Below are 26828 nucleotides of genomic sequence, written 5' to 3'. Positions count from 1 at the left end.
CCAAACCTTAGAAAAGTGACAAATCAATCCTCCCAACTAAAAAAACAAAGACAGAAATTCTGAAAATCAAAGATCAGTAAAATTGGGGGGAAAACACTAATAATAATTTTAGCTAATGATTTAAAAAGAAAAAAAATTAATATAAAAATGAAGAAGAAAATTCAGAGCAAATGAAGAAAAAATAATGGAAATTACTAGACATTATTCTTTTCAATTATATGCCCACAAAAACTGAACTTATATGAAATGGATAAATACAAATGTAAAATACCGAGATTAACAGATGAAATAAACTTAAACAATCCAATGTCAAAAAAAGCAATCAGTCAAGCCATAATGAATTCTAAAGGCAAAAAAAGCTGAAGGATCAGATATGTTTACAAGTAAATTAATTCTATCAAACATTCAAAGAACAATTAACTCCAATATCATGCAAACTGTTTGTAAAAAGACTTTTCCAAACTCTATGATACAAATATAGTCTTAATTCCTAAACCAGGAAGAATTAAAGAAGGAAAACCATAGACTAATATCCCTAAAATGAAGCTGACACAAAAAAAACACTGACAAAAAGGATACAAAAATCATACTTAAAAGATACCACAAACAGGCTGAATTTATACTAGAAATGCAGGCTGGGTTTTAATATAAGAAAAACTAAACACAATACACAAAATTAACAACAAAAATAATTTTAAAAACATATCATTATTGGGGTGGCCAGGTGGCTCAGCAAGTAAGAGAAGCAGCCTCAGTGTCAGGATGCCCTGGGGATCAAATCCGGGCTCCCATACTTAGCACCACACCCAGAAATAACTGGCCGTGTAACCTTGAGCAAGTTACTTAACCCCAATTGTTTAAAAAAAACAAACAAAACATATCATTACGTCAATAGGTGCCAAAATGGTTTTTAGAAAAGTCCAAAATCTATTTCTGTTAAAAACACTAGAAAAGATGAAAATATATAATATAGTAAAATTAAGAGCAAACAAACACATAATGGAGAAATGTAGGTCTTTTCCTTATAAGATTGGAAGCCAAGCAAGGATTCCTATTATACTACTATATACTACCTAATACTAGAAATGCTAGGTATAACAATGATGCAAGAAATAAAAATCAAGAGAATAAAACAGCAGAAAAAAGAAATAAAACTGAGTTTTATAGATGATAAGATGATAATTTCTTTCTTGCAAAATATAAAATAAATACAGAAGAAACTCCAATCAAAATAACTATATAAGCTATAGTGTAAGATATACCCTGGAAGTATATAAATGCAACCACAAAACACTCTATACAGAAATAGGTAAACCAAAAAATCAAGAGAAATATGAATTGCTTATGGGCAAGTTATGGCAATGTTGATAAAAGTGACTATTAATTTAATAAATTTATTTACTTATTTATTCAATGCCAAACCAATTAAACTACTAATGGATTATTTCATCAGGCTATAAAAAAATAATGAAATTCATCTGAAGGAACAAAAGGTAAAAAATCTCAAAGGAAACGATGAGGAAAAAACCCCAAAACTATGGGCAAGGAGGTTTAGCAGCATCAGATCTTAAAATATGTAACAAAACTGTAATCATCAAAATGATCTGATACTGGCCCAAAAATAAATCAAAGGAATGTATTAGATAAACAGCTATAAAGCCAAGCACAAGCAGCTTTTCAGAGGGCTGCTGCTATGAACAGCTCTTCAAGGTTCTGATTATACAGTATAGTGAACTCTATTTATTCAATAACAAATCAGAGCAAAACATTCACGGAAAACAAAGTACAGCATTCAGAATGTCATAACTTCACAACTTATCACTAAAATGGCCACACAGTTTTCACCAAAGTGGTCACATAGTTTTAAGCAAAAGATCACATTCATTTAGTAAGTACTTCATTTAGTAAATCCTCAATTCAATCACTCTTAAGGAGGCAAGCCTCCTTAATTGACACAAAGTACAAAGGTCAAAGTCCTCCACCCATGGGGTGCAATCAAGTTACAATATCATCAATCACTACTAGGTACCCTCTTACAGGGTAGTGGAAAGTACAAAGGCCATCCACCCCTAGGTGACAAAATAAGTTACAATCTCATCAGTCAGCATTAAATATTCAAGGAGGGGTCCTGTCATCTTGACTTGAGGCAGGCTCTCAGCTTCCATGGTCCCAGATCCTACCTGAATCCACCAAACTGTCACTTGGGTTCAAAGGCAGACAGCTCCCAGTTCCTTGTCCAGTTCCCATTCCATATTGAAGCTCACAGAGAGGTCTTTTCATCTTGACTCAAGGCAGGCTCTTAGCTTCCATGGTCCCAGCTCCTGCCCAAATCTAACCAACTGCCACCTGAGTTCAAAGGCAGATAGCTCCCAGTTCCTTGTCCAGCTCTTGTAGTTCCTGTTCCATACTGAAGCTCACAGTGTCTAATCCACCTCAAGTCCTTCACAGTTTTTTGTTCTTGGAAGACAAAGCTTAACCATGCCACAAAAACATTCATCCACATTTCTGGCACCCTTATCAAAAATAACTTTCTGCCTGTGAAATCAACATAGACCCAAAACATACAGAAAAAGTACCGACACCACAGTCACGCTTCCCCCTGGCAGCTCGGCTGGCCCTCAGAAGCTCTCAGCAGGAGTTTGGCTGGCTCTCAGAAGAAGCTCCGCCACCATAAGCTCCATTCTCAAAATCAAAATCACTTTCTGGCCTGTCCTCCTAAACCTCCATGTGGCTTGCTCCAAGAAATTCTGACTCTCTAGCTTGTGTTTTTCCTTATATAAGGTATTAGCTCCTCTCTGTTGCACCCCTTCCTGTTACCTCGGCAACAGCGGTTCATACCTTCTGTTTCTTAACAAAGGCTTGATATAATTAACTTGAAACTAAGTGCTAAGTACCTGTTTACTTGCCAATAAAAGGGGATCTTCAAATTCCAGTACTATTACAACAGCATACTGAAATAAAAGACTGTACTATAGAATATTGTTTGACAAATCCAAAGGCCTCAGCAATCAGGTTAAATAATCACTATTTCACAAAAACTGCTGGAAAAACTGGACAGCAATCTAGCGGCCATTACATAAAGACCAATATCTCACACCTTATGCCAAGATAGACTCCAAATGAATAATACAAAGCATAAAGGTGTGACATCATAAATTAAAAAGCAAGAAAGAAATTATCTCTTGGAGCTATGAAGAGGTAAGGAGTTCACTGTCTTTAAAGGACAGAAAGATTTATGGAAGATAAATTGGATAATTTTGATTATATAAAAAGTATAAGTCCGCACAAAAAAAAAAAATAGTTAAAATCAGAAGAGAAACACATAGGTGGGGAAAAAGTTTTGCAACAAAATTTTCCGGTAAGTTTCATATCCACAATAGATGAGGAACTTTTTCAGTCACGTCCAACTCTTCATGACACCCTTTGGGGTTTTCTTGGCATGGAAACTAGAAGAGTTTGTCATATCTTCTCCTAGCTCAATTTACTCATGAAGAAACTGAGGCAAACAAGGTTAAGGGACTTACCCAGGGCCACATAACTAGTAAGTATCTGAGGCTAGATTTGAACTTGAGGTTTTCCTGCCTCCAGGCCCAGTGCTCTAGTCACTGCACCACCTAGCTGCCCACAAGGAAGACATCGTCATTCTTACCGGCCAGAATGTGACAACACAATTGCATGGACTGCTCAGAGTCCTGGTTGATCAGAGTGAGTATGTTTATATGTATGAATGTATGAATGAATATATGTATAAATACACAAATGTAGCACAGTGGATAGAATTCTGGTCTTGAAATCAGGAAGTCCTAAGTTCAAATCTGAATTCAGACATTTATTAGCTATGTTATCCTGCTCAAGCCAACTCCCTTATACTGTCCCAAAGAACCATACAATTTTTCCCCCTTCTTATTTCAAAAACTTTTTTTTAAAGTGTAACAGCCTTTGTTTTTTCTGTGAATTTTTTTCAGTATTTTCCTGAAATGTCACAGTATTTCTGTGAAATAAAATTCTAACATGACTGACCCATGAAGGGAATTAGTATTAAAATTGTTTTATTTAAAATATTTCAGAAATTGACTTCAGGTCATTATAAATGAAACAGAAATGGGCTTAATCAATCATCAGTGTCATAGTTCATATATACAACTGTCTTAAACAACTAAAGAGAATTAAACATTGAGTTACAATTTGAAAACTATATCACGAATTACAACTTGATACGTAATTTCTTTTTAAGGCTGAAAAATAAGGCTATGTTTCAGAAAACAGAAATAATACTGATTATCTGCTGAATGTTAGCATCAAACTTTTAGCATTTGGCAAAGAATAGAAAAACAAGTCATGGATTATCAAGAGCCAACAGAATATACTGAGTTTAAATTTTGTTTTACTTCTTTGGGGAATAAACAAGGGTGGAGAGAGGAAGACCTCTTGCTTGGAGAAACTTGAGAGATCACCAAAATTAAGGCTGTTCATTGTGTGAAAGACATTAGAAAGAGGCTGCCTTCGACTCTGCTATTGTCTGTTTTCAAAGCTGCACAATGTCCATGTGACGTATAACATAACAAGAGCCACTATTTAATTTCAAATAAAATCAGAAATAGAATACATTTTGGAGGAAAAGGCCCAAACATCATATCTGCACAATACTTACTGCCCATTTTAAGCTCATCTTAATTCATAAACTGGTGGAATGTTACAAAGAGTGCAACTGGATTCAGTTTTCAACTAATTATACTAAAGGAACTAAAGGAACACTGGAACAGAGTCCAAAAATTATATTGGCTTTGAGGTTTGGGTTTTTTTTTTTTGTAGTTTGATACTGGGTTAGGGGGCAGGGATGGAGGGGGAAGAATACAAGGAAGCAGGATAGGTAAATTTATTCTCTACTCCTTTTTTAGCTATGAATTACCTAGAGTAATATTAAAAACTATTTTTATGTCCTTCTATACTTAATAATAGTGGAATGAGACAGTTAAAATGTTGGGTGGCTGGTGGATGTTATTCTGGGATTAAAAATTTGTTGGAAATAGTCTAAACGCAGAAAATCAAGAGTTTCGTATATCATAACTGAGGCAAACACAATTAAAAACATGGTTTGCCTGTAAATCTTGCATTTCTAAACTCTAAAAAAAAAAAAGAAATCAGGGATAAGACACGTGACTTCACTGGTACTAAGAACTCCCAGATTCAGGAAGTTCTTCTACCAATCATAGGTTAGCACATTCTCTGAAACTTGGTTGTCTAGAACAGGTGTCAACCTCAAAGGCCTCCTGAGTATAGCCTGAATCAGATTAAAATGAAATTGGGATGGGGTGGCTAGGTGGCGCAGTGAGTAAAGTGCCGGCCCTGGAGTCAGGAGGACTTGAGTTCGGTTCTGGCCTCAGACACTTAACATCCACACAAAAAAACTAGCCGTGTAACCTTGTGCAAGTTACTTAACCCCAATTGCCCTCCAAAAGGCAAAAAAAAGAAAAAGAAAATGAAATTGGGAAATGTTTAACAAAACAAATACAACACAACACAGATAAATGTCAATGAGTGGTATTCTAGGTCGCTTTGGATTGTAGGATTTTTTTCTGATTTTCCAAGGGATAAACAGTCAATATGGGTTAGAGGCATGGTTTAAAACTTCTTAGTTACTAGGAAAACTCTCTACCCACTATGCCAAGCTACCTCAGTGTTTTAAATAAAACCATTCCATGAGCTATATACAGTACATAGGAGTTATTTCAGACACAGAGGTATTATTAATAAGTTCTTAATGTTATATAGTTTTGTTTAAATAGTGTTAATGAAAATTTTGAAAATGACTAATAGCAATATTTCTTTGTTAAGTTTCTGAAATAATGGTATCTCATCCACCATTTATAAATGGTGTTAAGGATCCTAGAGATAACTTCTTGAATTCTTTAACATGAAAGAGTATCTGAAAAGGGGCATTGATCCTCTCACACCAGAATAAAAAACATGTGAAATGAATGGATAAAAGCAACATGTTACCAAAGTAAATCAACACTGTTCATTCATAAAAAAAATTCTATATATACATTCATGATTGGAAATTTTGCAATATAATCTGAATAGCTGCTATCCTTTGAAATTATTAGCATTTACTTTAAATACCCCAATCCTTTATGTATGATTATCAAAAATGCTTTTCAAGAATTTTGAAAAAAAGTACATCATTAAAAACTGCCAAGAAAATTAGCCAGGAAATAAAACTGAAGGTCCCTATCAAATTACTACCCTGCACTAGAAGACATTAATTTCTCCCATTAATCAAAAATATGGTTGCTCTTTGAATATCAAATAAGGCAGAACATACCTATGCTGTAGGAAACCAATAAAAGGTGCAATGCCAGTTCCAGGACCAATCATTATAATGGGTACTGAAGGGTCATTGGGTAATCGGAAAGAGTTTGTGGTATGAGGGAAAATGGAGATCTGAAAAATTAATAAATACAATTAAAGATTGAAAGACTACCTTGGGAGGGGGAGAAAGATGAAGTCCAGAACAACAATAGGTGATGAAATCTGAAAGTACATTTTTCTCAAGAACCACCTTTGAATAAAACAATAGCATCAACCTTAGTGAAACCATGAATAAATTCATCACAATGAAAGAAAAAAGACATATAAAAATGAAACTGGAAGGCTTTTCTATTTTTCTTCCTAAATCCCAACTGTGTTTTTAAAATGAGAATAAGGTACATTTTTAAGTAGAGAAAGGGTACTTTAAAAAGATTTATCAAGTTTTTCTCTTTATAAGCTAGAGTATAAAAATGTATTTGAGTAGGAAACCCAAAGTCACAGAAGAAATGAAAAAAAAAATGTATGTTACATTGTAGAATGATTATCTTTTTCATTGGTGTTAAGATCATTAGAAGCTTCTGTCTAAAGCAGAAGCTGTCTTTGCTTTTTGTCCTTTAATCCAGAGAAATGTTAAATTCATTAGCAGTCAGAATACAATGCATTACGAATGCAAAATTGACTATAAAATCCAAGCACTGATTTTTTTTTTAAGCAATTGGGGTTAAGTAACTTGCTCAAGGTTACACTACACGGCCAGGTGTTTCTGGGTGGATGCTAAGTGTCTGAGCCGGGGATTCGATCTCCAGGTCATCCCAGCACTGGAGCCGGTGCTCTTACTCACTGTGCTACCTGGCCGCCCCAAAGCACTGATTTCTTAATTTTAAAAATGCAGTTAACTAAAGATAAATATCTTAATATATGCCAACATCTATGCATGTTATGCGAAAAATTATCTTTCCCTTATTATATGTAAAATTTCTAAACATTAAACTGATACTGGACTTTTATTGCAGAAAGGAACTGGAACTGTTAGTAATCCCAGCAAAATTCTTGTTTTCAAAAATATCTACACTAATTTCTTCCTATTCTTCTCTATATTGTAGGGGAAGCCTAATAAAATAGCATATTTTTTATATTTTTTTTCACTCCTTAAAGACCATTACATTTGTTAGAACACCATGCCTGATTTTACAATTCTTCCTTACTTTTTATACTTGTAAGAAGAGGTATCAGGAATCAAGCTAAAACTTTCAGGGTCAGTACTACAGCAATTTCTTTTAATAAAGGAAGCACAAGTTCTCAAATTCCTATCATTTCACATCAACCTAATAGACTTGGAAGCCTTATGAGTGTACATGATGGAACAATTTCTTCAGGGACAAAAATATATTGTAAAATTCTTCCCTAATAAAGGCAGTATGGAAAGAAAACAGAAGATGGAGGTGAAAGGCATTATGACCCAGAAGCTGTCATCCCCAAGGGTTCTCATATATACAAAAAGAAGTCTTTCAATTTTTCCCCAGAGGCTAAGTACTTTCCAACTCATGTACTTTATAGAAAGTAAAAAAAGTCATGAGATAAAACTAGAAATCACATCTCATAAGGACAAGAAATACACTCAGGACTTTATGATAAGACTGAAAAAACTCTCTTATTTCAATGACCAACAGTCCACCATAGAAGATCACATATCTATTTATAAACTAGTCACAAAGGCCAGGAAGCAGATGTAAATGTAATTTGTGGATTAATGAAATAACCTATCTTCTTCAGTGTTTTCAGTTCTTTACATCAAAAGCGTAACAGAAAAAGGACAAGGGAAAAGTTAATAAAAAGATCGCCGTCTAATATCCTCGTTAAGACAATACTAATCTCTTGTATTTATATAAGAATGTCTTAAAATTTAACTTAAGTTATACTACAAACTTAAATCTGGGTGTGTTAGAGATAAGGGGGGAAGGAAAGGTAGGCTCAGTGGTGGAGGGAAAAAGATGAAGGCTCTATTGTTATAGTAAGTATTGAAATAATTTCTGATAGAGAAAAATTCAAACTTTCTATGACCATAAAGAACACAGGAAAACAGAAAAACTATACTATGTGAAATGTTTTCTGGGGGGAAAAGTAAGACTCAGAGAATAAAATATGACAACAATGTTCTCCTAAACTTAGAATGGCTGGCATTCGGATAAACGCATAACTTTTTTTAAATTCAGAATTTGATAACAATAAAGAATGCACATTTCAAATACGTATATTTTCATTATCAAGATATTAAATTAAAAGTGTACATTTCCATTTTCAAAATCTGAAGACAGCTAAGTAGAATAAAAAAGGAACCTTTTCTTGAGGCTAGGGATAATTCTTTTAAGGATGACAAAACCTTAGAGTATTTTAAGTACCTCTGGAAGCCCAGCTTCAACATCTTTTCCTTGTGAGATATTCCCATTTTCCTGAAGTATTGAGTCAACCATTAATGCCAGCCAGCCTGTACATATTCCTTTTCGCAAAGTCACAGGTTCCACACTGGACAGAAACTCTACAATGTTAAATGCAAAATGAAGTTTCCCTGGGTGAAATAAACAGGAGCTGCAAAGAAACAGATAGCAGCAAGTCAACAGTTCCATATTTGGACTATAATATAGAAAACAAGGTAGTTTCATTTGGGGGTTAATATTTACTTATGGCCTCTTATCTACCTGTCTGCTCTCTATGAATGAATATATATACTGCTTTCCTAGGTAAGTTTTCATCCCTACTGATAACACTGAGAAAAATTTCCAACTGTCTGGTTTTCATGATTTGATGATATTTATGAAAACTGACTTGCACAGTTATTTTGATTATTATAAATTTCCAAATTAATTACAAAGGACATATAAAGGAAGATACTATTGGCATCCAGAGAAAGAAGTGATAAAGAGAAATATATATAGAACAGTTTAGTACACAAACATATGCACATTTGTGTCTAATGATAGCTGTCTCTAGGATAGAGGGGTTGGGGAGGGAGAGAAGAAAAAAGGGGAAAAAAGTTACATGATAACTTTATTATATATTTAAAAGTAATAGCAAGTTGTATGTAAAAGATCTGCAGTTTCATGTGCAATCATCTTTTTTTCTATTCTACTGTTATGGAAATGATTGTTTTATTTCTTATGTTCAGAATAAAATTAATAAAATTTTAAAAAAAGAAACTATATGAAAAATGGTTCAGAACTTACTAGGACTGTTTTACATATGAATTTTATGGGTCCTCATGAGATAGTGAACTCTTCCCCTTTACTGAGACTATTGATATTTTGAAAAAACAAAACAAAACAAAAAAACTTAGAACAAAAGTGTTCAAAATGGAAAGGCCAGAAAAAGCCATAACATTCCCTCTCATTTTATAGGTCAAGATAATTAAGATGAATGACTCATTTTTATAAAACCAAAATAACTGCATGCTCTCTATGTTGTTCTTCCCCTGCATTCCCAACCAATGTTAACTCTGTCCTTTCTGGCTTCTTATGGTATTTTAGAAGTCAAAGAATAAACAGGTAAGGAAAAAACATTTTCAGTTAAATGGTTTCTATTGTTCAGTCATTCCTCAAAGTAGAAGAAGGTTACAAAAGGGTATCAGGTTGTGGGGTGTGGACTTTACACTATCAATAAAGGGGACCTCTCAGATATTTGAAACTAGACTATAAATTCCTTTTTTTTAAAAGTGGCTTTATGTGAATTTTAATTTAATCTTTTCATTTATATAACATTTGAAGATTATGATATACTCTTTGGAAGAATAGTGCTATTTTATATAAAATACAGTACCTTGCACAAGAATATGGTCTGGCTCGAAGCTTGGGAAGATGTTCTTTAAAAAAAAAGTTATTGATAATAAAATTATTTCTTCAATATTAAAAAGGAACAGTGATCTTATTCACATCAATATTTCCTATAATAGAAGATGGTCATTGACACAGCAGGCACTCAAGAAATATTTGTTGATTGACTAATTTCATTCTATAAAACTCTGTCTAAGCCCTCAAGAAATTCCTCCTGAAAAATTACACTAAATATCCTTCCATCCACAGTCAGTATGACAGTGAAACACTGTGTTCTTCTCAGCCTACAAAGACCACTATGCAGCACACAGTTACCTGATATTGGTTCTCCTTTCATTCAATGATAGTGATAAGAATATGTTCCAAAATGGGTCAGTTCTAGGAAGAGTAAGAATTTGTTTCCCTGGGCCCTTCTCCAGAGCAGTGGTGTCAAAATGAAACAGAAATAGGGGCACTAAACCATACATAAGGATCTTTACGGGTTACCTACTGACTTAGAACATTAACATCATCTATGTTCTATTGTGTTTTTATTTATTTGTTAAAGACGTCCCAATTACATTATAATTTAGTTTCCAAAGTGCTGAGAAATATGGGAAGGGAGCTTTATACCTCTGCTATAGAATGATAACTCATAGTCTGGAAGGCATGACTAGATGTCTTTTAACATGATATAGATACAAGGTATGACTTGGGCAGGACTGTCATACCCTGCTGTCAAGACATGACCAACCCATCTCCTTTTTTAATCATGCATTTCCTACATGACACTTTTTTTATAATACTCGATGAGAGTCATCAGAAGTAGGATATAGTTGGGACCATAATTTTGCACCCTAACATGAAGTGAATCAAGGTAGGTGTTAGTTTTCATGATGTGTGATGTCACCACAAGAAGCATAATCATGTAAAAGATATCTGAGGGAAAGACAAATGTTCATATATTATTAAGAATAAATTGGGACAACTTTGGTTGTCTGTTTAACGACTGCACTTGCCATGAATATATACTAAATGATAACTCTAAGGTTAACAAAGCCCCTTTCAACACCATCAACCAACTGTGATAGTCAAAGGCCTATATGAGGTAGTAAATGAGGATAACACCATAGATGATGATCCATTCTTCCCCCTTTCTTCTTCTCATCCCTAACATAAAACCTAAGAGAAAATAATTCAGTCTGGATGCTGTTACTATTTCCACAAATGTGATGTTTCACAATTGTGGGGAACCAGTCAGGCCCAGGAAATGCGATGCTGGGGGAACTGGACTGCCATGCATCAGGAGGCCAAAGGTAGCAACATCTTACCCTTAGTAACACTGACTAATTGGGGAGCTTATATCCCTGAAAAAAGTGGACCAAGGACATAAAAATTTGTGTACTGCATTAGTTTCAGGTTGAGAACATTGTTTCACTATAGTACTGAGAAGATTAAAATTGATCCTGTATCATTTTTTATTGATCCTATTTACAGTTATTTGATTTTGTCCTGTAATTGACCCAAGTTCTAAGCCTCTGAACTTAATTCAGAATTCAGCTGGCCTGTAATGGGCTGTTTAGAATTCCAGTTGTCTTCCTTATCACTGTTCTAATTCTTGCCTCAAGGAATTCTACTAACCTTTGGGGGCATGTGTCTTGCAATAAGGCAGTCAGGCCTCTAATCCTTACACTACACCAAGCTATCCTTCAAGGATGTCTGGCTTGCTATCCAAAGACGCCTGGGTCACTATCTTGCAGATAGACACAAACTTCTTATACTTCTTAGTCACAAGAGGGAAGCAGGGGAATTGTCATTAGCCCCTATTTCCAACTTCCAGCTAATCATACTGTTCCCCACACCTCAGCAATGTAATCAATCATGATATCACCTAACCTATTCTAATCTTCATTCTTTATTCCCCAGAATCTATAAAAGGGGGGCTTATCCTTTTGCTTGAGGTCTTTGGCTAGAACCTGAGCAGTCAATGACCCATCTTATTCTCAGGATTTGCATCCTGTGAATAGAATATTATTTTGCACAGAGAAATGCATCTCAGCTTACCATCTTGCTATATTTCACCCACAAAAGTACAATTTAATCAATCAAACATTTATTAAATGTCTACTATGTGACATACACTTTGCTAAATGCTTAGTATACAAATACAAACAAACAATTTCTATTCTTAAGGAGCTTACATTCTATCAGGATAGAAAACATGCACATATATAAACATATACATATGTGTGTGTATCTATATAGATTATACATGCAACATTACATGGTAGTTGAATACAAAGTAGTCAGGAGAGTGCACTAGAAGGTGAGGGGATAAGGAGAATCTTCATGAAGAAGATGCTGCTTGAATTTCATATTGCAGGACTTAAGGGGTGCTGTAAAGCAGAGGTGAGGGAGATGTATATTCCAGGCATGAGGAATGGATAATCTAAATGTGTAAAGATGGGAAAAGGGAAATCATGTGTGAGGAAAAAAGAGAAGACCAGTTTGACTGGATCAAAGAATATGGGAAAAGAAGTAATATACAAGGGGCAGCCAGGTAGCACAGCGAGTAAGGGCACTGGCTCCAGTGTCGGGATGACATGTGGATCGAATCTGGACTCAGACACTTAGCACCCACCCAGAAACACCTGGCCATGTAACCTTGAGCAAGTTACTTAACCCCCCGATTGCTTAGGGGCGGCCAGGTGGCTCAGCGAGTAAGAGCACCAGCTCCAGTGTCAGGATGACCTGGGGATCAAATCCGGGTGCAGATACTTAGCACCACACCCAGAGATAACTGGTTGTGTAACCTTGAGCAAGTTACTTAACCCTGATTGCTTAAAAAAAAAAAAAAAAAGATATACAATGAGAGAGAAGGGGGAGCCAGGTTGGCTTTAGGAGACAAATAAGAGTTCATATTTCTTCCTAAAAGCAATAGAGAATTATTAGACTATATTGTGCAGGAGTGATATGGTCAGAATAAGAAAAAATCACTCTGGCAGCTGAGTGGAGGATAGGTTGAAGTTAGGAGAAACTTGAGGCAAGAAAATCAATTAATATGTCATTGAAATAGTCTAGGAAAGGGAATAATGTAGGCTTGAAGGTGGTGGTAGAGGAGAAGAGATAAGGGGTCAAATGCAGAAAGTTGCTGTAGCAGTAAAAAAGCAATATTTGGCAACTAATTGAATATGTGGGGTAAGGAAAACTGAGGCATCAAGGTTAATGGTAAAGACATGAAATTTAAGAAAAAAAAAATGTTGAGATTGAAATATTTCTCAAATATTAAAAATGGCATTTCCTTTTTAAATATAACAAAGATGATAGAGTGGATGTAGCTGATGAAACAAAAAAGGTATACAAATAAAATAAAAATAGGAAAGTCAGCACATCACAAGAAAAAGGAAGAAAAAATACTAATATCAACAGAAGTACAATGAACTTAAGAGAAAAAAAATTACAAGATATCCGATTTTTAATTGAATTGTATACTCTAATGGCAATATCATGACTTTAAAAATTATGATTATCAATTTGTCAATAACTGAAATTCATGTTACTTTTCATTTCTGAGTAGTTAAATGCTGAATCAGCAATATGAACCAGAAGAGTGTTACTGCAAATAAACTTTTAAAAATATTTTCATTACAATCTATACTTTTAAAATGTTATTTAAAAGGAAAATGGAAACTCCTTTTTTCCCTTAAAAGAGTTTAGGTGATGGGGCAGCCAGGTGGCTCAGCGAGTAAGAACAATAGCCCCGGTGTCGGGATGACCCGGGGATCAAATCCGGGCTCAGATACTTAGCACCACATCCAGAAATAACTGGCCGTGTAACCTTAAGCAAGTTACTTAACCCCAATTGTTTTAAAATAAATAAATGAATGAATGAATAAATAAATAAATGAAAATAAAAGAGTTTAGGTGAACAAGCTGTTTGACCCAGCTATCTAATTGTAAGGGAGATCTTCACAAAAAATGGAGAAACAGGAAGAAATGAGAGGCAGTGGTCTAGGGGGAAAGAAGGGTTGTACTAGAAAGGTCTGGTTTTGAATCCACCTCTGACAGTTACTAGCTGTTTGCCAGGGGACAAAACATGTAACCTTGCTGAAGCTGTTTAGATCCTGGCTCATAAAGGTTGTGAGGCTCAAAAGATTTATGTAAAAGCATTTTACATGCCTTAAAGAAGTTCTTACAAATGAAACTTAAAGGTATAAAAAAATACTGAAAGGGGAGGGAAATCCCTTATTTTCTATCTCTGCTGCTTCCCATTCAAGCTCCACACTGAAGAAGTGCTAAATTCTGATGATGAAATAAGGTTGTTGTAAGAATCACTTAGGAAGTCAGGAAACTCACATACAACAATTTAAGTAAATATTGAAACTAGGTTGTCTATAGCTTCTCCCAGTAAAAAAGGGAAAGTTCTGATTTTTCAATATGGCTACTCATATGTAAATTTAAACTAGGAATATATTAGTAATTATTTTAAAGTATTAATAACTCTAGCAAAGTTAATATAAATAGCACCCCAATTTTCTGTTTAAAATCATGTCCTTTTACTTGTGAATTGATCTCTCCCAGTTTCTAAATAATGAGATGATAAGCCCTTTTCCAATATGTTTAATATTTTATATCTTATTATCCTTTATTTACACTGAGCATTTCTAGGAAAGCCCTGAAATTGAGAAATTATACATATACTTGTAAAATATCTTTGCAGAAATATTCTTTACTGCATCACATATTCTGATTTTTGGTAGAAAAAATATGGTAACTGTATATATTCCATTAAGCAGATTCAAAGTACTGGTCTGTGCTACTCAGTATAAAAACTTCCACCTGAAGGCAAATAAAGTCATATATTGGGCAAGGGTGAGATTTCAGCCTCTCAGAATACGTCTAAGTTAAAAATTTGAGTGAGCATGATAATGTGATAACTACATTCATGAGACAATAATTTCACCTTAGGTGAAGTCTGCAATATAAAGTCCAAGAATGTCTTGTAAATTAGAAGTATGTTATGGACCCTAGTTTTACCCTTTGGTTCAAAATCAAAATTCATTTGGACCAAAAATATTCTATATTTTTGCAGTTTTTTTTTTTTTTTACTGAACAAATGTATGGGATTTTAACTCTCTGAAGACAGACATCTGTATGTCTATTTAATCTCACAAAGCACCTAGCACAGGGCTAGACTGCTAACACTTAAATTCTTGATAAATTAGGCCTAATTTTGGATACTTTCGGAAAAGACTAGTTATTAAAATGTTTGTGAAGATCTGACTAACAAAGAGGACTTTGTAGAAAATTGGTAAGATAGAAAGGGTTAGGAATATTTAACAATTCACACTCATCAAAAATTGAGACTTTTCATAAAAGAAAAATATAGCTATATTAAACTATAGAAGGGTTTTTTTTCTCCCTTTCATTATTAGAAGGCTATTTTTCCCTTGGTTACTGAACATTTTGAGATAAACAACAAGGATCTTTTCTTGATAATTATCATTTCTAACATTTTCCAACTATGGCTCTGGAAATTTTTGAAGGACTAAGTAACTGAACAGTAATTTTCTTTTTCTTCAAAAAGGGCCTATATATATATAGCATATGAAATTTCAGACATCTAAACCAAAAGTAACTACTTACCCAGCAGCAGACTAAGAGGTGGTCTGCAAGTTGGAAAAGCATGGAGTAAGTCTAACAAGCTGATAAAAGAGTCTCGTATGAAATGATTATAGTCAGAGGCCCCTTGTTTGCTGCAAAGTTCCTGTAACCTTCGCTTTTCGGCACTATCATTGGTATATTCTACAAGGGCTCGCAAAAATGCCTGCGGTAGGGGAAAAGAGAGAGATTTTAATGAAGGTGTCCTCTGTGGCTTAGACTGTCATGGTAGCTCGTTCATTATTTATCTGAAAATGTGCCCAATTATCCAAAAATGAGCTGGATAGCCAGCAAGAATGCCCAAAGGAAAATATAATTCACTCTCTGCTAAGAAAAGTCAGTTTTTATCTTCTAATTGTTGGCCAGTCTGAAGTAACCTACAAGGTTACAAAATCTGAGTGCAAAACACAATGTAAGTTGTCCATCAAGTTAAACATGATTTAAAGGCTCAGTGGCAAGTTTTGAATTAAATCTTCATTATTAGTAATTCAAGCTTTAGTATACACATGATACTTATATTTGAGCTAATCCAGCATCCACATTGTGCTTCCCTATCCCAGTTGCCCCCAAGTAAACTATTATCCAATGTAAATAACAGGAAAAATCAGAAGAGGTCAAATAGAGCATGGGGCTTCCTGAACACATCCAAGTTCAAACCCTTGCAGGGTGTATTAACAGTTTGGTTTCACTTCAATTTCATTCCAAAACATTTTAACTAAGGATAAGGAACTTCCCCACCTCTCCCCCATGCTCCACAGAAATATACCTTGGATATTTTATTTAGTATTAAATTTCAATTTATTTGTGGGGGTGAGAGAGGAATAATGCCAAAGAAGACTGCCATCTGCATCTGAAGCTTTTATTCAAAGCCTATCATCAGGCTTCACAAAAGATCCAAAGCACACTGAGTTAAAAAAAAAAATCACTAGGAAATATGTATATTGAAGACCTACAAATGACAGGTCAGCTTGAGCCTGGCAATATAGGTCACAAATAGGGTACAGATATTTTGGTTTAAAAATTTAGTTTACTCATGTTATTATCATCATCTCAAGACCCACTTTCTGTTGCTTCTTCTATGCCATCTTCGCCATAGCATCACTACCAAGGGTTTGGACACACTGTGACATTATAGACTACACTTACCTGTTCTAAGATGCCTGATGAAATTTATAATGCTGTTACAGGAGAAAATGAAGAACCTTCAGCTAGGTAATAAAGCTCTGGCCTCCTGAACATACAGAAGAAAAATATTTCTTCTATCCTGCCATGTTACTTCATAACCTGGTAGCCCATCACTTAGGGATTTTGTGCTTGAGACAACACTAAACTGATGGAAAATTCCAGCACAAAGATGGTTGGTGAAAGTCAGGGTGTGTATAAAGGTAGAGTCAAATTTAAAACTGAATTAAACACATTATATGTGTCAAATAATGTCTAAATTTCCTAAGACTTGATTTGTTTCTCAATGTCATAATATAACATGCTTATATTTGACAAAGAAAAGAAATTGACTGCAACTATTACTGACGTTAAATTGCTCTATCAAATAGATGGACATGAAAATCAATGTTTTCTACCCTTGCTGCATGGAAAAGAATGCTGCTGAATTAACCTGAAGAGTGGACTTTATAAACAATCAGGATTTGATCATAATTAAAGCTAAAGGTTACTTATATAGATTGTGCTTAAATAACATTTAAATGCTAGATTTTACTCCATTCAATAAATGAAGCAACTTCCCTACCCTAAAAAAAAAGTTTACTCATGTAAACTTTACCTTTGCAAAAAAATGTATAAATAAAATGAGATTTTCAAAAGTGAAAAATATGATCACTGAACATTTGCCACATGTTCCCTCAAATGGGAGAAATGGTTCTGGAATAGAAGGAAGTGCTATAGCTGAGTTATATTAGTATATATAACAAAAATACTTTCTATACAGCGAATACTCTAGTTTGACTCATGGTACATTTTATGATGAACCTACTGAGATTATGTTAACTTGGGCTTGCAAGTTATATAATGTAAACTGAACAAGATGGAAAGGAAAAAAGAAACAGTAGTATGGGGGAGTATATTCTGTAACTATAGCATGACTTATTATAATTATTAAGAGCTATCTGGCAAAATATAGTTTGGTATGTTATATCAATAAAGTCACTTAAGACAGGGTAGCAAGGTAAATCAATTAAAGGTAATCTTCCCAGTAAGATGTTATAAACTACTGACATCTAGTGGATATTTCAATTTAAAAAACAACATATTTTCTGCTAAAAAAAACTTTCCAATTTGTTTTCATAAGGCATTATATCTAAATACTTAATAACTATTGGTTATTATTTTCTGAAAAGTTAGTTTAAAAATGTGGACTCTTAGAATTACAATCAATGTGAAAAATTGCTTTCGTTTATTGGGTTTAACATAAGAAATATTTCAACTATAGCAGATCACTGTCAAGAACCAATTATGCTGTTGAGACATTTTCTACCCTAAGTAGTGTCAAGGGGCATATAATTAATTTAAATACTAAAGTGCAAAGATGGAAGGAAGAAAATACCTTTTTAGGAATTGCTCTTATTTCAAGACACCATGTAAGGAGGAAGTGAAGAGAGACCCCTTCAGGAATGTGCTGTGGCATGGCTGCTCCTTTTAAGAATGCAGGATGGAAAGATGAATCCCACAGGCATTGGAGATATAACATAAAGAAGAGGGAAATTAATATTTTCAATTTCCAAATAAATAAAAGAATACTATCGATATTTATAGTTAACATCACTGTTGTTATTCATTGTGTATAATATTATGAGTAAAGACATAAAATTATTCAGTCAGAAAATATCGCTAAAGTGAATAGAAAGACAAAGTTCATCAAAAGAAAAAAAGACAAATTTTGAACTGAAATTTAACTATGTAATGTAAAAAAAAAGATTTAAGTCAGTTTTTCAAAAATTATGTAATTGTACATTTTTATTGTTGATAGAAAATCTCATAACCCTGCTAACAGACAGACTTTTTCATTATGACATTATGATCTTTTCATGTGAAAAGATCTACATAAATACAGAGGGCTAAAAAAAGAAGTATTTCAGCTCAAATCTGCTAATAAGGGGAGAAAAATACAGAAAATAAAATGGAAACTTGCTTCCTCTAAACTAGGGATTTTCATGTTTAGTCTTATCATTTTTATGTGATTCAAGTAAATAAATCTGTACTGAGTGCCATTATGTATAAAGTACTATACTCCTTCACCAACAATCTTTGAAACTACTAACAAAAACCAAAAATAGAATATTTCAATTTGTTTTTTCCTCTGCCCTTATATGCCCATACAAATGATGACTAACAGTACAAATCACAGAACAGGCAGCAAAGAAAGCAGTAGCAAATGCCTAAATGAGACAAGGTATTTGCCTCCTTCTTATCAAGACATACTCATCTATATCTATGAAAATTAACAACCTGGCAGTCATCTTTTAGTACAATAGTATGCCATACTATTTTAAAGTACAAAATTATCTCAATAAAATGATCCTTCATTTTCAATAGAAAACAACAAAAGGGTGAAGGCTACACACACCCAGATTCTCTATTCTTATTCTCAGTCAACTATTAAGCTATTTGAATTTTCAACTATGTAGGCCATTCAAATGTGATGAGACCCAAAATCATCATTACCTTTTTTCATATTTTTTTCTATAAAATACAAGGAATAAAAATATCCATTTATTCTCTCTCTTGCTTTTTTCTCCAGTGACCAGACTAAATAGCATCATTCCAAATTCCTAATGAACAAGAGAGTTCTGTACCTTTCTTTTTATTGTTTTCTTTAATCTTTAATAAAATACGGTGTTCTCTTTTCTCCGAAAGTTGTAGTCTCTGAAGTAATTCCTGTACCTCTGAAGCATCATTAGGACAAATGATATTGAAAGAATCTCCAGGCTGATAGGAAAATGTTGTATTCTGGATAAATAAAAAAACAGTAAGTTAAAGATTTTAGATTGTGGTGGAAAGCTAAGCATATAACCTTTTAATTTTATAAGGCTAGAGGTGACACAAACTTTTTTTCCATTCTGCTAAAAGCATTTTAAAGTTGTAGTAAGTTCAGCTAAATGTACTTTTACTATGCTTTGTAAGAAAAATGTTTGATCACCTATTTATCTACATAAAATGTTTCTAAATTTAGGCAAACTTTGAATTAGGTGAAATAAAGATTTTCTTAATTTTCTATAATGAAAGCTAGTTCAGCAATATCCATTTTAAAGATGGAAAAAGCAGGATTTAAAAGCCTGTGTGATTTGTCCAAGGTATCACTGTGAGGTGACAAAGGAGGAACCGAAATGCTGGCCTTCTGACCTCACATTTCATGTTCTTTACACTGTTATATTTCTCTTCCCAACATAATCACAAGCCTCCCGCCTCCCTCTCAGAATAATAAAACTAAAAAGAGCAAAAAAGCAGCACTTGATCATTTCACTTGCTTCTCAGGTTGTCTTAATATGCAATTACTAGAAATGAAAGGAAAAGGTAAAGTCATCAACTCACTGAAATGTCCAATTCCAACAGCAGAGTGGTTTTTATGGCATTCTTCTTAGTCAGTTGAATGGCCTTTGAAATGGGAACCTGGAAAACTGTATCCACTGGAGTAAAAGATACTTGGCATTGCTCCTGAAAAGAGAATTTCCATCTGCTGAAATATGACTAACAATGAAATGTATGAGAATATTATTCATTTACATATGGACATTTATCCAAATGATCTTAACACTCTGCAGCCATTCCATCATTTCCCTGAAGGGAATGACAGTGATAACCCTACAAGTTACCATTCTCTGCTTTAGAAAAACTGAAACCAAGTTGTCATGGAATTCTTTCAAAAAAGAACCTCGCTACTTGCATGAAAAAGAAGATCTGGGTTCATATTCAGAGAAAAATAGTGAGGCAAAAAAGCCACTCCTCCCCTACAGAATAACAAATGGTCACAAGTCCAGAGTTCTTAGACAAACTTAAAAAGGAATTTAAAAAATCAAATGAGAGAGATCAAGTAAAAATTAAGGGAAAAAAGTAAAAACAAAGAAAATTATGAAAAGAAAGTTTAATCAACTGGAAAAAAGAGATACAAAATCTTGAGGAGGAAAATAACTCCTTGAAAACTAGAATGGGGAAAAGGAATTAAATGATGTTATAAGACACCAAGAAATGACACAACTAGAAACCTGAAGCATCTCATTAGAAAAACCACTGCCCTGGAGAACAGACTGAGGAGAGACAATATAAAAATTGTTGAACAACCTTAAATTTATGATCAAGAAAAGAATCTGGATATAATATTTACAAGAAATTATTAAGGAAAATTGCCCTGAGGTTCTAAAACAGGAGAATACGGTAGAAATAGAAAAAAAATCTACCATTCACTACCTGAAAGATATCCCAGGAAGAAAACTTGCAGGAAGGTCACAGTCGAGTTTCAAAGCTCCCAGATTAGGGAAATTTATTTTTTTTTGCTTTTTGGAGGGCAGTTGGTGTTAAGTGACTTGCCCAAGGTCACATAGCTAGTTTTTTTTCGTGTGTGTGAAGTGTCTTAGGCCACATTTGAACTCAGGTCCTCCTGACTCCAGGGCCAGTGCTCTATTCACTGCACCACCTAGCTTCCCCCCTAGGGGAAAAAATATTGCAAGCAACAAGAAAAAAAATTAAATACTGCTGAAATACAGTCAAGATTTCATAAGACCTAATAGCTTCTACTCTCTTAAAAGACTGTAGGTCTTGGAATATATTTTGAAGAGCAAAGGAACTGGGGCACCATTTAAGAATAACTTGCCTATCAAAGTTGAATATAATCCTGAATGAAAAAAATGGACATCTGACGAACTGAAATTCTTTCACGTATTTGTAACAAAAAGATCAGAACTCAATGGAAAATTTGATATAAAAGATCCAGAAGAAATATAAGAAAAATATTAAAGATTATAAGCCACTCATTAAGGCCAAACTGTTTACTTATTATATATATGAAAATGTTGACAATAGTCTTAAGACTGCCATCATTACTAAGGCAGTTTGAAAAAAAAGACCGGAGTGGCACTTAGGTGGCACAGTGGATAGAGCACCAGCCCTGGAGTCAGGAGGACCTAAGTTTGGATCCAGCCTCAGAAACTCAGAAATACAAAAATTAGCCATGTGACCCTGGGCAAGTCATTTAACCCAAACTGCCCTCCAAAAAGCAAAAAAAAAAAGAAAGAAAAAAAGTTTGGTGCTGACCTGTATGTGTTGGGGTGATTCTAAAAAACAAAATTGGGTAAGAAAAGCTAAAACAGAGCAATTATATTATAAAAATGGGTCACGAAAGGAAGAAAACAAGCAGGTGGGGGTAGAGGGCTGGTAATGGTTGAAATCTTACACTCATCTGGGTTAAAGTACATCTGGAAGGTGCAGAAGTCTTTTGAATGTGTAGAGAGGTGAGAAAACCTGGTGAGAGCCAAGGTATATAGATTAAAATTAAGAGGGTGGAGTAAATGAGTAAATAAGGGAGGTACTTTTAGATGGGAGGGTAAAATAAGGAATAAGAGAATAAAGGGAGAAGATAAGGTAACAGGGATAAGGTAAAAAGAGAGGCTGAAAAGGAAAACAGTGAGTAAAAAATAAGATGAAAGGAAATTCACAAATAGTTATTATAACTTTGAATGTGACTGGATGTTTTAATCAGCCTTCTTTGTGGTAGCAAGGAAAAAGGAAGTGCAGGGACAATCATCGAATGAAGAATGGCTACAAGTCATGGCAAATGGTTGTGATGGAATACTACTATGCTATAAGAAATGATGAGTTCAATGATCTTAGAAAGACAGGCAAAGACTTGCATGAAACAGTGAAGAGCAAAGTGAGCAGAACCAAGACAGCATTGCTACAGTAACAGCAATATTATTTTAAGAACAATTTTGAGCAACTAATTTTGACTATGGTAAATATACAAATTAAAAATAAAGGATATATGAAGAAAAAAGTTATCTGCATCCAGAGAAATACTAATAAATAGATGTTTTTACATATGATTTGACATATATACATATGTACACACACATATACATACATACACACACACATACACACATATACACACACACACCTATCACCATCTAATAGTAGCCATCTCTAGGGAAGGGTGATGGGGAGAAAAGAAAAAATAAATAAAGAAATTTACATAACTTTTTTACATATTTAAAAAGAATAGCAAGCTGCACATAAAGGATTTGCAGTTTCATGTGCAATCATCTTTTTTTTATTATACTATGCTATAGAAATGCTTGTTTTGTTCCATAAATTAAATATAAAATATATTTTTAAAAAAAGAACATTCTATACATTCCTGACTAGGAAAGTCTGACAAACACTAGAAATTTCAGGGGACAAGTTAAAAATACTGGAAGCTAGTATATAGGTCTTAAATTGAAATAAAAAGTAATATGTTTTCTGCAATAGTTTCAAGTCTAAGTTGAAAAACAAGCTAGGAAAGTAGAATAATGCTAGTGCTAAGAGGAAGGTGTGATCATAATTTAAGATAACAGGGACTCCAAATATGTGTGTACAAGCACTTTCGAGCCTTCTTACACATCAATTTCCTGATGGCCCAACTTATGTCGTTTTCTAAGTCCTCTGTACCTCTGACATCATAAGATTGTCAAGAATTTTAAAAGCAGAACATGTACTTCTGCATTCGATTATGTAGTCATTAATTTTTTTTAAAATTTTCTTTTGCTTGCACTTCATTAAAAAAAAGAAAAAGAAATGAATAGGCTATAAATGAAATTCTTTTGAGAAAAGCACCAGGACCAAATGAAATTTACAAACATTTAAAGACCAACTAATTTCAAAATTAAATAAATTATTTGGAATAATATTATTAATATTATAACATAATTATAATAATTATTTGGAATAATAATAGTGATAATAAAATTCCCTTTATGAAACAAATATGATAGTGATATCTAAACCAGGAAGAGTGTAAAACAGAAAAAGAAAATCACAGACCAATTTCATTTGGAATATGGACGCGAAAGTCCTAAATAAAATACTAGCTAAAAGATTACAACAATGTATTACAAAGATTATACCTTATAATCAAGTGAGATTTATATCAGGAATGCAGGGATATGTTTTATATATACATGGAAAACTATTAACATAAATGGTTACATCAATAATAAAAGGAAAATTATATCAAAAGATGCAGGTAAAGCTTTTTATAATGTTCAACATTTATTTTTACTAAAAACACTTTAAAGTATTCTTATAAATGGATTTTTCTTTAAATTGATAAAAAGTATTTATCTAAAACCACTAGGCAAGAGTTATCTGTAATGGGGATAAATCAGAAGCCTTCTCAATAAGACCAAGGGTGCCCACTGTCACCAACATTATTCAATATTGTATTGATAATCCTAGCAATGGCAATAAGAAAAGAAAAAGAAATAGACAGAATCAGAATAGGGAATGAGGAAATGCAGCTCTCCCTTTTTGCAGGTGATGTGATGATTTCCTTGAAAAATCCCAAAAATTCAACTAAAATGCTAGTTGAAATAATAATTTTGCTAAAATAGCAGGATATAAAAGTAAATCCACATAAATCATCAGCATTCCTATGTTTCACAAACAGAACTCTGCAAGAAGAGACAGTAAAAAATACTACATTTAAATTAATTCTAGATAGTATAAAAAGCTGGGAGTACTCATGACAAAACAAACCCAGGAACTAGATAAACAAAATTATAAAAAAATTTTATACAAATAAAGTCAGATGTTAATAATTAGAGAAATATTAACTGTTCATGAGTAGAGAGGATCAATACAATAAAAATGACAATTTTACTCAAACTAATTTATATATTCAATGTCATTCCCAATTAAATTATCCAAAAAAATTTTTTTTACTGAATTAGGAAATTTTTTTTAAATTTACTTGGAAAAACAAAAAAAGTCAAGAAAATCAAAGGAAATAACAGAAAATATGAAAAGGAAAGCGTTTTAGCAGCACCAGATATATTACTATATATAGTATATATATCAATATATATTACTATATAATAATATATAATATTATATTATATATTGATTAATTATATATTAATTAATAATTAATATTATATATTACTATATTACAAGCAGTAATTATCAAAACTATCTGGTACTCTAGGAAACAGCAAAGTAAATCAATGGAACAGAGCAACATACAATTGACAGCAGTAAATAAACATAATAACCTTATATCTGACAAGTGTAAAAAGTTAAGATTTTGGGATTAAAATTCATTATTTGGTAAAAAATTTTTTTGAAAACTGGAAAGCAGTATGCCAGAAACTGGTTATAGACCAGTATCTTATACCATTTACCAAAATGTATATATGACTTAAATATAAAGAGAGATTTTGCAAGAAAATCAGAATAACACAGAACATATTACTTACCGGATTTATACATAGGTGAATAATTTATGAATAAACAAGAGAGAGAACAAAGTTAGGTATACAATGGATAATTTTGATAACACTAAATTATAAAGATTTTGTACAAATGTAACCAAGATCAGAAAGAAAGCAGAAAATTGGGAAAACATTATCATAGACAATTTATTAAATAAATGTCTTCTATCTCAAACATATAAAGAAATCTGTCAAATCTATCAGAACATGAGTCATTCCCCAACTCATAAATGGTCAAAGGATAGAAACACACAGTTTTCCAATGAAGAAATCAAAACAATTTAGTCATATGAAAAACTGCTCTAAATCACTATTGATTAGAGGAATGCAAATTAAAATGACATTGAGATATTATTTTATACCTACCAGATTGGTTAAAATGATAGCGGGGGGGGGGGGGGGGGGGGTGAAGTGACAAATGTTGGAGGGGATGTGGAAAAATCGGGATACTAATTCATTACTGGTACAATTTCAAACTGATCCAACCATTTTAGAGAGCAATCTCGAATTATGCCCAAAGAGTTACTAAACTACTTTATACCCTTTGAACAGCAATATCATTACTTGGTCTATTTCCAAAGATAAATAGGGAAAAAGAAAAAGAAAAAGAACCTATAACGTAATGAAATGTTTATAGCAGCTCTCTTTGTGGGGACAAAGAATTGGAGATTGAAGGGATGCCCATCATTTAGAGAATGGCTAAACAAGTTGTGGTATATGATTGTGATGGAATACTACAGTGCTATAAGAAATGATAAGCTCAATAACTTTAGAAAAAATTGGAAAGGTTTGCATGAAATAATGAAGAGCAAAATGAGCAGAACCAAAAGAACATCGTATACAGTAATAGCTATGTTGTTTTAAGAATGATTCTGAATGAATGAATAATTTTCACTATTATAAATAACCAAATTAACAATAAAGGACATATGAAGAAAGGTGTTATCCACTTCCAGGGAAAGAATTGATAAGCAGAGTATGTGGAGAATAATTTTACATGTACATACCTATTTGTGTCTAATGGTAGCCATCTCTAGGGCAAGGGGGTGGGGGAAGAAAGAAAAGGAATTTACATGGTAATTTTGCTGTATGTTTGAAAGGAATACCAATTATGTATAGCAGATATGTTTCATGTGCAATCATCTTTATCATACTATGTTATGGAAATGCTTGTTTTATTCCATAAATTAAAAATAAAATTAAACAATGAAAAAAAAAGCCCTTTCGCTATTTTAGTTATCATCTCCACACTGATTGCGAATTCTAAGTCTGTGTAAAAAAGTAACCAGTCAGAGACTACTAATGAATCCATTGATATAAGCACTAATTACCCAAAGAAATAAAGCAATCCCTCTTTCCCTCTTTATTTAGATGAATCATTATTGTGTACTGAGAGTGATATTACCCTAGGTAAGTCCCATGTGGACAGGCCACCAAGAGGGTTCTACAAAACCATAACAGACTTAACCAGTTCCTGGTTGAAACATATATGGGCCAAATTACAGCAAAAGGGACCCAGATAACTATGTGATAGATAGATAGATAGATAGATAGATAGATAGATAGATAGATAGAT

The 26828-nt window shown here is 33.4% G+C and overlaps 1 protein-coding gene across 3 annotated transcripts in view; it reads right to left on the bottom strand.

Moving 5' to 3' along the window:
- Positions 1–26828, bottom strand: part of MTRR (5-methyltetrahydrofolate-homocysteine methyltransferase reductase) — a 49031-nt gene that overhangs the window by 6256 nt on the left and 15947 nt on the right. For 2 of the 3 annotated variants that reach the window (XM_069076947.1, XM_069076952.1), the window contains exons 6-12: positions 20322–20444; positions 19586–19739; positions 18337–18425; positions 15762–15942; positions 10123–10165; positions 8712–8898; positions 6326–6444 (exon numbers count right to left, since the gene is read on the bottom strand). In XM_069076947.1, coding sequence (XP_068933048.1) covers positions 6326–6444; positions 8712–8898; positions 10123–10165; positions 15762–15942; positions 18337–18425; positions 19586–19739; positions 20322–20444 — 896 coding nt within the window. The remainder of the gene's footprint in view (positions 1–6325; positions 6445–8711; positions 8899–10122; positions 10166–15761; positions 15943–18336; positions 18426–19585; positions 19740–20321; positions 20445–26828) is intronic. The other variant, XM_069076962.1, reaches the window with a different exon arrangement.

The sequence above is a fragment of the Petaurus breviceps genome, unplaced genomic scaffold (assembly GCF_028583685.1).
Source record: "Petaurus breviceps papuanus isolate PSGF00001 unplaced genomic scaffold, PetGlider_PUasm1.0 151, whole genome shotgun sequence".
In the NCBI taxonomy this organism is placed as follows: Eukaryota; Metazoa; Chordata; class Mammalia; order Diprotodontia; family Petauridae; genus Petaurus; species Petaurus breviceps.
This window is presented reverse-complemented; position numbering and strand designations above follow the sequence as displayed.